We start from the raw sequence: 15,785 nt of genomic DNA on the forward strand, positions 1-15,785 counted from the left end.
GCTGAACAACAGGAAGCAAAGCTATAGCCACAGTCAAGGGTCCTTCTGATGGTGCATGCTACAGACAATGCTGATGTGCAGGGATGACATGGCACTGGGCTACCAAGGCAACACTGTCAGCAGTTCAGTATCAATATCGGGGTCCAAGTCTTTAACAGTTATGAGATGACCAATTACTCCAACAAAACAGCACCGAGATCAGAGTCAAAAATGTAAGGTTGATTTCAAGGTGAAGACTCTTGCCCTGTTCCCCATCTCTAAGTCCATCATCTAATCTTGAGATCCAATGTTGCAAGCATTCACACTGACTTGAATGTCAAGGAAAAAAGCACTTAGGTTGGAAATCAAACAATGCAGAGATCGGGACTGAAGCCTCAACCATCAAATCAGGATCTGGTATCGAATCAGCAATACAGCCAAGAACTCTGAGCCCAGTGAGGACAACTTCTACATTCTGGCAGTTTGGAGAGAAAATGGCATTAGATTTCCCTGGTCCCCAACATAAAAGATTAGGGAATGGGCACTAGAAAGTTTGGTCTTGGCTTTAAAAAGAGACTTTGCAAACCTTTTCATAATCAAAATCTGTAATGAAAGGTGTTACAGTCTGCTTTGGAGTTAAAAGGATTTGAGACTGAAAGGTTGCACTGCAAAATTAGAATGAATTCTTTGTCTGCTCTATAATCCAGAAAATTTGACAAACTGTGAACCTTGGTTGATTAAGTTAAGGGAAAAGTAAAATTATTGACAGTTTTAATGGGAATACACTTAGTGGAGTGCTCCACAGATTTCTGTCTGATCTTGGAAATGGGAAAGTCAGAAGGAGAAGTCTTAAGCTGTGTATGCTTTTTTTTTCTGGGCAGAAAACAGCCTAATACCTCAGGGGCTTTCAGGTTCACATTAAGGCAGACCTTGACTCTGAAAACATTCCAGGCTCAGACAGAGCTGAGAGGGTTCTTTTACACAAAATGAAGTCTCAAAATGGCTCTGCCACTGTATATAAAGTAAGCTTTTAAATAGGACACTTTGAAATATAATGGACCACTCCTATACCAACTGTGCACTTACCAGAGCAATCCTGGGAAGGAATATTTTACCCATGGAGACAATTTTTAAAAGCATAGTCCATTTTGACAAAGGGTTGGTTGATCAAATTACTTCAGAGACTTAAACAAAAAAGGAAAACAATATCCCATGAAGAGGAAAGAACAGCTATTACGACAATATAAGAATCATACAATAAAAAGGATGAGAAGAGGAAATTTAATTGACAAGTACCAGAACAATTCTTGGAATAGTGGGAGAAAGAAAAAGATAATTAACAGAGTAATTATCACAATACTAAAACAAAATCATCTTAAATACAAAAAGCAGTCTGGCTATGTGATTTCAGTTTGAGCTGAAGAGCATCAGAAAGGTTCTGGAGAGGTAGGACAATGTGATGCATTATGGGGAGAGTCCCTGGCAAACTGCGAAAGTTTTATCTGCTGAGCAATCATAATGCCTGCAGTATTAGGATTGACTGCTGCCAAGGATGGACCTCCTCGTATTCCTTGTTGCCAGATATACATCGTAACTTACTTCTTATTTTACATTCTGTTACATAGGTAAGTGGGCTGCTCTGTAGACTCTTTTTAATGTATGACACAGATCTAGAATTGCATTCAGCACAACAAATATTCACAGAAGAAGAACAGACAAAGGCAATTTACTGAGAAGAAGCTGACTATGCAATGTGTGCCATGAAGTGCACTTTAAGGGTGTAGAAACAGTTAAAAGACTGTACCTAATGTACTCAAGTTAGTTTTCATAATACCTGTAATGCAGTGATAAAGCTAAGCAGCTGAATATCCACTACACCAAACAGTTACACCTGTAAGCGTTAATTCTGCATGAAATCTAGCTAAACCTTTTCTCTCAAAGAGCTTTAAATCATTACTTTTTTCACTGTTATCTGCTCAAGTTGAGAAAAATGAAGTATCTAATGCTTACAAATGTCACTACCTGATAGTAATGCTTAAGAGATTTGGAATATGCATTAAGTACAGTACAGTATGCAAAAAGTTCAGAGACTGCCTTACAGTGAAAGCAAACGTACAGGGCAACTCATCGAGCAATCAACAGAATCAACAGAAACTGCTGCACATGCTATTACATGCACCAGGTATAGGTGCTGAAGCCCTCTACACTTTATGAAATTTTTGCAAAACATCTCACATTTTAAAACATTTCCTGCAACAGTCTTGTCCATACAGACAAATGGTCAATATGGGTCTGAAGAGAAGAGATAAAATGAGTTTGGGCAACAACAGGTGGGCAGGCAACAAGCTAGACAAGAATAGAATAGACAAGAAATGTTGATTTATTAAGGTGGGATATATGGATGGGTGGAATATGATTGGGTACATCAAATAATTGAAAGCCCTTGGATCTTTGGTAGGGGGCATGAAATGGTCTAAAACTACATACTGAGACAATACTGCAGACATTCCCAGAGAAGGCTGGAAGTAAATGATGTGTACACTATAAAGAGAATGTGCTTTGCTATCATTTGGTGGTGATGGTGGTAGGGTCAATCTCCGTAAAAAAATAAGGCAAGTTCTATGCTCAGTGAGAGGGAAAATGTCTCTGGGAGAATGCAACAACACATTAAAGGAGAAGGAAAAAAGTCATCAGATTTGTGGACGGGTGGGCGGACTTATCTTATCTCATGTACTAAATAAGACAAGCTTGTCTCCAACGCATGATGAGCTGATGGATATTGGTAGCATAGCTGCCCTGCAGGAAAGGGTTTCTCACAGAAGCTACTGGATTGTTAAAAATCGATGATTAGCTACAAAAATCCATTACACAAAGCCATGACAGAATAATAAGGATGAAATAAATTCTAAAATAAAATCATGTAAGGAATGAAATCCAACATCAAACTACAGCATGCACATGTGAAATTATTTGCTAGCCAAAAGTCATCATTCTGAATGATAAACAAATAACCTCACCTTTAAAAAATACAAATTTCCCATCATGCCTTTCATAAACAGCATCAATGTCAGAAGCAAGCCCTCTCCAGAAGTGACCAATTGGCATTGGATAGTTGTCTAGGACTCTGTTATGCCGCACTCGCCAGAACCAACGTCCCTGTTGAAACAGGAAGAAGAAGAAGGGTTACAGCAGCTGTAAGACAAGTATGTTCCTAAGCAGCAGGGCCTCTACTCTTTTCCACCCTAAAAAACCTGATTTAGTCTTCTTTAACTTCTCCCAACATGACCACATTTGACAATTTATGCATGTATGTATGTCACTTCGGAGATGTTCCACACTCAGTTGTGTTACATCCAGTTTCAGTTTTCTGCTTTACAGTTTGATATTCAGTGTGTGCAGTTAATGGTGTCAAACATCTGTTCAGCACAGTTGTTGTGTATATAGCTTTAAATATAAATATTTAATGTTTATATATATTTTTTTAATATTTATTTTTTTTATATATTTAGCATCTTTAAAAAACAAGTTTTATCTAACTGAAAAATGGCTCTGGTCCTGTATACCCACAGGTTAGTTTTCTTTACCCTAAGTATCACGGCGGTCCAAAACTTCTTTAGCTTAACTGATTTAAGAGCCAATAACTTCTATATATTTTTCAACCTTTTCTTAAGGACCCATCTTATTTTTATCTTATTTTCAGTTTTTTTCTGACTCCCTTTCATCCATTCATCTGCTAACCTCATCTTTAAAATATTTTGGGGTCTATTCTTCATTAACTAGTACCCCTTGTAGCTTCACTTAATTATGAACTACGTTCTACTTCGACGTTTTACCTGCTGAGTTTCTCTCATTTCTACCTCCCACCTCTTCCACTTCCAAACTTGCTGTGTAAGCAATTTCAAGCAATCTCTCTGTATTATATGCTTCTTGTAATTTGTTTATTTCGAATTTATTTTTTCTGCATAACCATTTAAAACTCCAAAGCATCTATGCATTAAAGTTTACTTGCATATACTGTACAATATTAAACTAATGGTCTACTCTGTTATATATTGCTGTTTTATCTGATATTGGACCCCCCCCCCCCATCTACGTTGAAAAGGAGTTTCTGCAAAACCCAGTTGGACTATCCCGGCAAACAAAAAATTCATATATATATATATATATATATATATATATATATATATATTTACACACACACACACACACACACACACACACACACACACACACACACACACAACACACACACACACAGGGTCTAGGACTATTCACTGAAAGCATATTTCAATGAAAGTCAAATGGCTGTGCACAAACCCCTATTCACTGAAACACATTTCCCTGAAAGTTATATATGGCCTTTTCCCCACTGTAGTGCGACCCTGGAGTTAGTATATATAGTGGGGGGGGTGCATTGTTTGGATATATATTATGTTCAGAAAAGAGTAACTTATTGGAATTGCAAGTATCCATGTATAAAGTTCAAAATACCCCTTGCTATATATACTACCTCCAGGGTCGCACTACAGTGGGGAAAAGGCCATATATAACTTTCAGTGAAATGTGTTTCAGTGAATTGTGTTTTCAGTGAATTGAGCTTTCAGTGAATTGTGCACAGTCAAATATGTTTAGTTGAAATGTGCTTTCAGTGAATAGTTCTAGACCCGTGTGTGTGTGTGTGTGTGTGTGTGTGTGTGTGTGTGTGTGTGTGTGTGTGTGTGTGCGCATGCGTGTATGTACGTGCGTGTCTATATGCATGTGTGTATATATACAAAGACATGCACATATATAGACAGAGTACAGCTTCTCCTCCCATTTAATCCATTTTCCAGTTATCCCATGCATTTTAAAAAGATGTTTTTCTCTGTATTGAAGAGTCCAAGATCCCTTTGTATTTCTACTGACCAAGATGAAGTCTGACTCTTCTAAATGCAGCCTGTAATGTTTTTCTACAGCATCACCTTCAATTAATTTCTACAATTCCTCCTTTCACCATTCAAGTGGATTTCTCCTGTACTCTGTTTCTTTACCTTATCTAGTCTCCAAAACTAGAAGCAGTATTCTAAAAAAGGCATTATCAAAGCCTATACAGTATAAGAAGTATCTCCTTGTCACTAAAGCCTGGTCCCTATGAGATACAATCCAGCATCCTGTTGGCCTTCACTGTTGCAGTTTTGCTTTGTTCCTGGTTGTTCAGTGCTGTACTTAGGAATAGCACTAAATAATTTTCCTGCTCTGGGACTTAAAGCTATGGTCCCGGCTAATACACCATCCTACAGTTATTGCTCTTCTGGCGCAGTTTTCTGCACTTCTCAACAATAATCATCAACTACAAATATCTGGGCTCGTGCTTCTTGCTATGTCTGACTTAAGACTGTCCCCTCTGCCTTCTATGCACTCCTCTACTTTTGTGTTATCAACACCAAAAAAGGATGATCCTGTTTTCTATGCCTCATGAAACACTGTCAACAAGCACAGTGAAGAGGAAAGGTCTCTGAATGAAATGTTGTTGTACTGCACTACGTTCTTTATCTTGACCATGGCTCCCTCACTACTACCCTCTCTGCTTTGAAATTAATCAACTTTTCTATCCAGTAGACTACTTTTGATATTAAACCCTTTCAACCCCTTACTTCTTTGTGGTATACAATTAAAGCTCATGCTGTCCACAGCTCAATTAGGTTCATTTAGCAGGATGTTCTTATTGTGAGCACTTTTAGTGAGATATCCTGCAGGCTGTTGCCTTCCAGTCAAGAAATTTGATGAGGTTTTCCATCAGTTCTGTCTTCCATGATGTTCTTTAATACTAAAGTAAGACGTACTGTTTGATAATTCTTCATTATGCTTTTTGTGGAGTGGCACTATAGCTGCACAATTCCAGTCTTCAGGGATCTCTATACAAGCAAATCATTTGTAGGGCAGTTCCATAACAGGCTGTTTCCACACTCCAGACAGTTTCTTAAAGATTCCATCCAATCTGTACATCTTGTCTTCCTGGAGCACAAGTAACTCATTTTCTACTAACTCTGGTCAATCATCCCATCAACCCACATCATACTTTCTTCCTTTCTCATCATAAAGATACTCTGTCCCCTTCATTTTAGTGAAGACATAAACAAATTATTTATCACATTAACATCTACCAGCAGTCAGTTAATGAGCCATCACTTTCTTGGTTGCTTGAAGTCTGGACAGCAAATGCACGGAACTCAGAGACAAAGAAAATTTAAATGCAAGAAACATTGTTTCAATTGAACAAGTGAAGCAGCTTTTAGCCTTACGTCTACAGCTAAAATAATTTCCTCACAGTTAAATTGCTTAACTGTGGCAATTTTTGTACAGGAATTAAACTACAAGCAGCATCTGGTCATCCTTTCAGTGTTAAAGGCTTGAACAAGGCAAGGCAGTCCACATTATTAGTGGCGCAGAAGTAAAGTAGTAAACAGCGCAATCCGTGCTGTAAGAATTAAGGAGTTATAATCTGTGCTTGCTCTTCCCAAGTTCTTTACCTTCCCTCACTAGTTATTCATCTCAGTTTCTGCCTTCTTTCTTTTTCTTCAGTACCTTAGGAGTACTCTGTTATTCTTTGGTCATATCAGTTTATTAAACATGTGTTTAAAACTCACCAGCATGGTAATTTCCTACCTGAAAAGAGAAACTGCTCTTGGAGGAAACCAGGTAAATAACTATCCAGACACACCTTGTTGGTCCAGTGATAGTAACTACTATGTGAATGGAGGGGGGTCCTGGGTTCAAACCACAAGGGTCAGTGTTTCCTTTTCTGTTCATTTAACACAATACTAAGCTCATAGCTTCTGCTGCACCAAATGCTTGTTGATTTAAAAATCACCTCCTTGGTAGTTTCTTAGCTGAAAGGAGAAACTGCTCTTGTGGGAACCTAGTATCTAACTTGCTGTCTCACTAACATTAACTACCACTCAGAATAGTGGGGGTCGTGGCTTAAATCCCCATACACTAGTCAATTATTTCCTTCCAAAACCAACCACCCTAAAAGGAACAGTTAACAAAATATGTTGTTTCACATCAGTACCAGAAATCATAGAACACCAGTGTTTTACCCTAAAATAAATAAGCACCTGCCTGCCAATGCACATGCTGCATTGTTATTTTGCCTTTTTTTAAACCTTTTAATGCTTCCATATGAACTACTGCCTCCTGTTGTAAAGAAACTTTTAGTAAAAAATATTTACCCACTCAGATATTCTTGCGATGAGGCACTAACATTCAAAAGGCCCAACTATGGACATGCCATGTTAAACCGACAATCCATCTTTCACAATTAAACTTCTCACCCACTTTGCAACCATTAAATAATGTCCTTGTTACAGAGCCAATTGATAAAGTTTACTATTAAACCCTTAAACATGTAATTCCTTAACACTTATAATTCTTATGTCTATTTTTTTACAGTTCTATAATTCCCTTCATACAGACTGCTGTGGCTTTCCCTCTAAAACTATGCATACTAATGCCAATTTATTTTTCCACATGTGTTAACAGCCCTTGGGGCCAATTCAGAAATGCTCCTAGCCACTCATGTTAATGAGCATGGTCAAAAGCTCATGCTCTCTCATCATGGCAGAGATTAGTGCTAGGAAGTTTAGTGGAAAGGCAGTGCTGGGTGTGTCTGCACGGGTAGGGCTGCATGCATGAGTGTGTATTTCTGCCTAGGAAGTCACGGTGGGGGGGGGCTAGTTACAGGATAGGGTAGGGGTGTGTGTGTTTGTATATATAGGTGAATGGGTTAGTGTGATTGAGAGTTGGGGTGTGTGTGTGTGTGTGTGTGTGTGTGTGTGCGCGTGTGTGCGTGTGTGCGTGTGTGTGTGTGTGTGTGTGTGTGTGTGTGTGTGTGTGTGTGTGTGTGTGTGTGTGTGTGTGTGTGTGTGTGTGTGTGTGTGTGTGTGTGTGTGTGTGTGTGTGTGTGTGTGTGTGAGTGTAGTATGTATGACTGAATGTATGTGTGGGGGTTTAAGGAGGTGGGTTGAGAGGGTTGTTATACCTCCACACTCCCCTAGAATGATGAACAAATCCTGCAATACTGGGTTGCGGGAACACTAGCCACTAGGGATATCTCTACACTAGTGTATCTGACTAACAGTATTTATACAAGATGAGGGCAGGGGAGAGCAATAGCCACTAGCTATAACTCTACACTATCTTAACAGCAATTCTACACAACATGGGTGGGGAATAGCAGCCACCATGGATAACATCACACACCATGCCATAATGGCACAGGATCAAAAGAACACTAGACACCGGTGATAACATACATTGCGCCTCAACATCACAGGGTTGGAGCAATCACTAGACATCAGGGATGCTCTTTATAGCAGGACACCTATATGTAGACCTCTCAGCCTTGTAGCGCAGCACATGTAGACAAAGCCAAAAATAATGGGGGGGGGTGTTAAACAACCACAATCAGGGACAGTATGAACTTATTTCTCTTACAAACTTAGAAGGTTGTTGAAATACCAGCTTTCGTATTAGCATGCAGTTACTAAAGGATATGAAGTCTGCAACTCAAATGTATTTCATTATTATAAAAAAATGCAGTCCTCAATGATTTGTCAGAAAACCACAAACTGTATGAAAACGGAGCAAAAGTATGAGGCTAAAATTTGGACAATTGGTAAAAATCTGTAGAGTTAAGTGATATGCCTATAAGAGGCAATAGCAGGACATCCTGTAAAATCAGAGACAGTTGCAAGGGAAGGAGTGTGTCCATAAGGGGGAAGGCTTCAGGACAAAGTCAGAAGGAACATTAGATGGCAAAAGAGACTTTTTGGAATGTGAGTCTGTCACTTAAAAAGTTAATACAGCAACAGGCCTAGCATTATGATACTGTTTTTGCACATTATAAAGTATGAAACTTCAATGTTTGGCATTATTGACTGATAAGACTGTAATCCTCAGTGATTTACATGGGCAGGAAAAACATTAAAGCAAAAACTGGGGACACTCTGACAACTCAGAGACAGGGAAAGACTACATTCAGTATATGGTTACAGAGCCAAAAGGCTTAGGTCATGGCTGAAAAAGATTTTTTGGAATAGTCCACTCACTTGATTAACAAACAAAACAAATAATACCACTAAAGTCAATATGGGGTGGAGGGATTGGCTTGAATGAGAACTTCCCAATTACTGCAGACTTAGCCTCTCAAAGTAGTTTATACACAAAGTAGTGATACTGGAAAAGCGTACTGGTTCTCCACAGTCTGGGCAACATCTCATTAGGAATTATTTAATTATGTGTTCATACAAACTCCACAAAAACTCCTCTTTTACTCTCATAAAATAGCACTATGAAACTTCACTCAGAAAGTCTTCAGTCCAGTTGCAAAGACACTAGTCTTGCTCTCCCCCATTAGAAGTTTCTCTTAAGTGGTTGCTGCTATATGGTCACATACTAATATTTGAGATATTCTGTTAAGCAACAAAGTAAATTAGTCTAATTTCTTTCTGAATTATTAAAAAAAAATAATCTAAGCTCAACTTTACTGAGTGATGGGCAGTTCTGCAGTGTAAGTTGTAAGGTCCATCTTCCATTACATACAATTACGGTACCTTAAATACAAACATCTCTCCCCGGAGCACTGTCACTGCATCAAAGTTCCCGTCACAGATATTTGGGCCATACTGATCTGGTCGATCTGTGGTCCTGGGTCTAGTTGGGGTCTTAGGTGGCTTATTATCTGGTCTTCCTGGCTTCTGGGATGTCACTGTAGGCAGATTCCTGGTAGGCAAGGGTTGGTTTTCTGGAGGACCTAGAAAAAAAAAAAAGCTAAGTGTATAAGGTTTGCATGAATCATCATTGATATTAATCAGATTTCTAAATTTTAAAACTTACATTCTGTATCTGCAAACGAGTTCATGAAATTATTTTACTGTACCTTAAAACTATTTGTAAAGTGTACTTCACAATCTCCTCAATTCAGTTAAACAAATACCTCATCCAAGTGGCTCAAAGTAGAGCGAAATCCACAGATGGATATGTAAGCTTTACTGTAATAAATGGATAAAGTTTCTAAGAATCTTAGTTGTAGAGGTTGATATTAACTACTAAGGCAGACAGGTTACTACAATGTGGATTAATGCACCTACTGTGATTTGTTTCATTTGGCAGCCTTTGTAGAACCATTAAACTCGTTAGTGCCTAGAGTGTCCTTCTGATATATTCCATTTGAAACCAGTAACTCCTTGCAGCATAACAATAGTGCATGAAGTGATGCTAGAGATGGTCTGCACCTGTCGCCCCTGGGATTCAGGTTACTGGCTAAGGCTCTTGCCACCCCTATAGTGCCTTTTTTAGGCCTCCTTAACCAATTAATGAACCAATTAATGACAGACGACATGTAAAAGTTATTTATTTTTTTGTCTTTGTTTACTGGGAAAGTCCGAATGGGGAAAGCACATTTTTAGTGGAGGCCTGGAGAAAATGCTACAGCACATACATTTAAGACCCTCATGACAAAGCATTTTTTTTTTTTACAAAGCTACATTACATAAATAGTTCTTAAGACATCTAGATACAGATAGGTAATTGTTCTACAGTGACACTATACAAAGATAAAACAGGTGTTTCATCTCTGGGAATTTAATATCGGGTATAATGTCATAAGTATAAAACATATAGTGTACAATCAGTCAACATCCTGTATGTGTACAAGCAGACATTAGATATGACGTATAGGACATGGGTGAAGAAGGTTACAGTATACACTAAATAAAAGTGAAGTAAAGATTGTGAAACATTAGTCAATAGGTAGATAGTATTTAAAGCTAGAAGAGGAAGAGAGGCATTGTGTAACTGATGACAGGACGACATGATCGACAGACCACGATGCTTTGCTAGAGATGGTCTGCACCTGTCGTCCCTGGGATTCAGGTTACTGGCTAAGGCTCTTGCCACCACTATAGTGACTTTTTTAGGCAAAGTTCAAAGGACAAAACCACCACCGTAACAGGTACAAGCAAGCAAATTCTGAAGGTAATGCTACTCAATGCTAGAAGTCTAAACCTCAAAATGCACTCTCTCGAGGCACTCCTAAAAATGGAGAACATCGATATCTGTGCAGTAACTGAGACCTGGTTCAAGGCTACAGAGAGCACCCCTGAAATACCAGGCTATAACTCTTACCACACTTTTCGGCCACCAAACCAGGACCGGAACACTAAAGGTGGAGGAGTGTCCATATTCACCAAGGATATTCACACCACCAGGCTAGTTGCCCAACACAATGCGTCTGAAATTCTCCAGGTGCAACTAACACTAAGTAAGACTGCAATCCAATTGCTACAGATCCCCCACCATGCCCCAAGATTCTCATTACACCTTTCTAAACATACTGGAAAATATTGAGATACAACCAAACACCCTAATACTGGGTGATTTCAACTACCCTGCCATTAACTGGGAAAACTTCTCGTGTACCAACACCTTTGCCCAACGGTTCTTGGAATTCATAAATTCCAACGCCCTGGATCAACTAATCCATAGTCCCACCAGGGGCTCCAATATCCTAGACCTGGTCATTAAAAACATGGGAAATCGATGCTCCACACCTATGGTCACCCCCTCGTTGGTCAGGTCTGACCATAAGCTAATCACACAACATCCACATCCCACCCCCCAGTAAGGAAACCTCCATAAAAAACTTCTCCAAAGCCAACATCATGCTACTCAAATCAGAAGTGACAAACGTCATGACACCCATGCAGACGAGAACTGAAAGTTCAACTGCTGAGTCCTACACTAAGGCATTGTACGAGCACATCCACTCATGCATGAATCGTGCCATCCCAAATAGATCCAAGATGCTCTCCTCCAAAAAAAGGAAGTCAATCTGCTGGTCACCTGCCATAAGCAAACTTTACAACAAAAGGAAGAAACTTTTGCAGAAAAGAGGAAAATCCCAGGATGCAAAAAACTCCCTTACCAGCCTAAGTAAGAAGCTGAGATCCCTCATAAAATCCTCCAAAGCTAGTTATGAAAATAAAATTGCCACAGATTCCAAATACAACCACAACTGGCATTCTATAACTATGGCAAGAATCTAAATGGCAATGCTCAGATCAGCTCTGAGCTACAACAGAACGGCAATAAATATACTGATCCCAACGATATTGCCAATATCCTGGCAGATCAATTCAGTGCCAACTTCACCCCCCCTCTCACCCCCTAAACGGCCCATCTCAATACTGGAAGATTGCCAAATTCCGGTAATAATCCGGTAATAACACACAGGTAAAAAAACGCCCTCTCCAAAGCTAAGAATACAGCATCCATAGGACCAGATAACATCCCGAGCTGTGTACTACATGAACTACAAAATGAACTGGAACCTCGCCTAAGTGTCATGTTTAATCATAGCCTCACCTCAGGCTTCGAGCTACTGAGTAGCACACAGCTGCAGTTATTCCACTCCAGAAGGGGGGATCCACCTTGGATCCCGGGAACTACTGCCTCATCAGTCTGACGAGCCTGATCTGCAAGGCCATGGAATGTATTATTATGGAACTTATAAACAAAGACATTGGCAACCTTCAAACACTGGACCCCACCAAATTTGAGTTTGTGAAGGCCCGATCCTGTCTCTTGAAACTGATTGACTTCTTTGAATCAGTCTCCAGAGCTGTGGACAAGGGTAAGGCGGTCCACACAGCCTATCTGGACTTCACCAAGGCCTTTGACACCATCCCCCACTCTGGAATCACAGATAGACTTACTAAGCTGGGTATTAATCCCTACGTCACTTGATGGGTTGCCAACTGGCTTACTGACAGAACCCACACTGTAAAAGTAGCCGACTCCAAATCCAGCTCCAGACAAGTGACAAGTGGAGTACCTCAGGGGTCAGTCCTGGGACAGCTCTTGTTTGGCATCTACTTCTCTGAAGTACAGGCCTACACTAAGGGACTCTGGCTTTCAAAGTTCACAGATGACTGCAAACTGGGAGCCATTATTGAATCCCCAAATGATGTGGATGCTCTACAAAAGGGCCTTACAGAAACAGATGATTGGTGCCAGAGCCATGGGCTCAAGCTCAGTGCCAAGAAATGTATAGTTATCCCCTTTGGGAAATAACATGTAACCGTGAATTACCACATAGGTGGCAGTACACTAAACACCAAAAGTGTGATAAGAGACTTAGGGACACAGGTGGACAGTGGTCTCACCTTCGATAACCACATCGCCACAACAGTCAGGAAATCCTTCTATGTGGCACACCTCATCACTAAGGGCTTTTCATCCAGAAAAAAGGAGGTCATTGCCCCACTGTACTCATCCCTCATTAGACCCATTATAGAATACAACACCCTGTTTGGTATGTACATCTCAAAACATCTGCAACAACTGGAAAGGCCACATAAATACCTCACTAAATGAATCACAGGCCTAAAGCAGATGCCCTATGCTGACAGCCTTAAAAAACTCCAGCTATACTCTGTCGCATATCGTCTATTCAGAGGCGATCTCTGCTTAACATACAAGGCCATGTCAAACCCAGAGCTGTTGAACATGCTACACTTAAAGAAATCCCAATCCCTCTGAGCCACACGCTCTAGGAATCTAAACCTTGCCATCACAATAAACAAAACATGCTGGAGGGATAGGTTCCTGACCCAGAGACTCCCCAGACTCTGGAATAGACTGCCCATACATGTCAAGCAGAGCGTCTCTTTGGCCCTCTCTTGAAGAGGAACCTTGACGATTGGATGGGAGAAAGGAAATTCACCCCAGGGATCACGTCAGTCACCCTGCTAGACAGGGGTCCAGGGAAGTAAACAGTGTGGGAAGAAACAGCCAGGGAATTGTTATGGCTAGGCTTGTATAGGCCCTAGGGCCGATAGCCTAGTACCAACCTATGAGTCAAGTATAGTCGGGATAAGATTACTAGGGTAGTTGTTGACATGAAATAAGGTTATAAAAGAGTAGTGAGGAGTATTTGAAGGGAATGACTAAAATAGGCTAGAAAGCAAAATGATTCTGTCTATGGTGCACTGCAAACACTGTCACATACATATTGCCATTATACCTTCATAAGTAAGTGACGCATGTTAAATGGCATAATGACAAACAGATTTTGCTGTCTACATGCAATGCACCAAACTGAAGATGCAGCTCGCTGTTGTGATTACAATATGCATTTTTATATTTACATTAAGACTGTTAAAACTAAGTACAGAAAACTCTCAGTTAACCGGAACTCGAGCAACTGGCACTCTCAAGCAACCAGAAAAAACAATCCAAGAAATACAGTACAATTTTCATGTGTTGTACTTTCTGTTTTCCCCCTGCAGAAATATACCTTACGTTTGTAGAGTTTTAGAGTTTTAAAAAGGAAGATAGGAATAAATTCCCTCTTTCCCCAACCTGAGAACAAGTCAAACCAAGCAAATAGTATAGGGTGCAGCATTAGTCAGGCCTATTTTTAATAATAACTCCCCATGGGTGTCAGTTAACTGAGAGTTTACTGTAACTTACTGGATGCTATGTACTGAAACCTTAAAGAGTGCTGCTAAAATTGTCCTTTATACAGGCACAGTAAAACTTGTACAGTTTTACAGATATTAAATGTTACTGACAAAACTGACCAAATTCCCTTGTAACCATTGGAAACCAAAGACAAAAAAAGAAAAACAAACCCACTGGCAGTACAAAGACAATGGAAACGTAGTTAGCAAAGTACAAAGTTTAATCACCGCTTTCGTCACCAGACTTCCTCAGAAAACAAAATTAACATCCTCAACCACCAATTTATATACATTAAAACCAATATACTAATTAAATTACTAACCAGTCACAAGCTTAAAACATCAATTGACGTTAAGACAGTAAGTTTCCTATCCACTAAAACCACAATGTTAATAACATCGTTTAAGCCAGGGGGGACTATCTGCAGCCAGCTTTATTTGTCATTCTGCCTGTTTTCTTTCTACTTTATTCTTAAGGTTGCCACCAATCTTGTCCTGGTAAATACAATCAAGTACAGTAAAAGTAAATTTTGTAAAACCTTCACACTTAGCTGAATGTCTATACAGAGCATTGTTTTTCATCTTTTTTCTTTTGTGCATAATTATGTTCTTTTATTCTTTTACATAAACTTTTCATAGTCACTCTCAAGCAACTGGAAACTGCAGTTATTTGGCATCTACTATCTACAGTTTGACAGATATTAAATGTTGTTTGTATCGTTAATTATGTGAAGAAGCATCATTTTTATATCAGTAAATATCCCCACCCCACACAAAAGAAAAAAAAAAAAAAACAAGCATAGAGAAAGGACCTGTTTGTAGAATCATACGAAAGCTCAAGCTTGTTAAGTCCTGTTGACATTATAGGCAATATTCCAAAAGTTTTGTTCTTGTTGCTAGTGACTTACTGGGGTCTAAACCTGTTCCAATTTCAAAAGACTTGTTCTTGGTACTAGTGACGTACTTCTGTGTAAGGCCCATCTAATAAGCATGCTTACACTCAAGAGTCACTCATCCATACAGCCCATGAAATTGTGTAGGGTATTATATTAATTTCTTGTTAATGTCTGTGTTGGGCTGGGAGGGTGTCACAAGAAAAAGTCACTGCCCTAGAACAGCATACTTATTTTACTTTTTTGTGTTCCTAGAATTATGAGAACTGACTCTGCTGATTTTTCTGCATTTTCATACATTCTCCTACAGATCAAAGGGATAACAGTCATTACAAAATTATCCTAACTTGAAATTCTACACCTTGAAAGACAGGTGTTCTCTTCATTTGAAAGAACTGTAAAAACTGTC

General features: G+C 39.5%; 1 protein-coding gene across 1 annotated transcript in view; it reads right to left on the reverse strand.

Annotated features, from left to right (window-relative positions):
* MMP15 (matrix metallopeptidase 15) overlaps positions 1 to 15,785 on the reverse strand; it is an 826,700-nt gene that overhangs the window by 56,698 nt on the left and 754,217 nt on the right. The window contains exons 6-7 of the mRNA XM_044081528.1: positions 9,573 to 9,772; positions 2,997 to 3,135 (exon numbers count right to left, since the gene is read on the reverse strand). Coding sequence (XP_043937463.1) covers positions 2,997 to 3,135; positions 9,573 to 9,772 — 339 coding nt within the window. The remainder of the gene's footprint in view (positions 1 to 2,996; positions 3,136 to 9,572; positions 9,773 to 15,785) is intronic.

This window comes from Protopterus annectens, chromosome 8.part0 (assembly GCF_019279795.1).
Source record: "Protopterus annectens isolate FY-2018-M chromosome 8.part0, PAN1.0, whole genome shotgun sequence".
Lineage (NCBI taxonomy): Eukaryota > Metazoa > Chordata > Ceratodontiformes > Protopteridae > Protopterus > Protopterus annectens.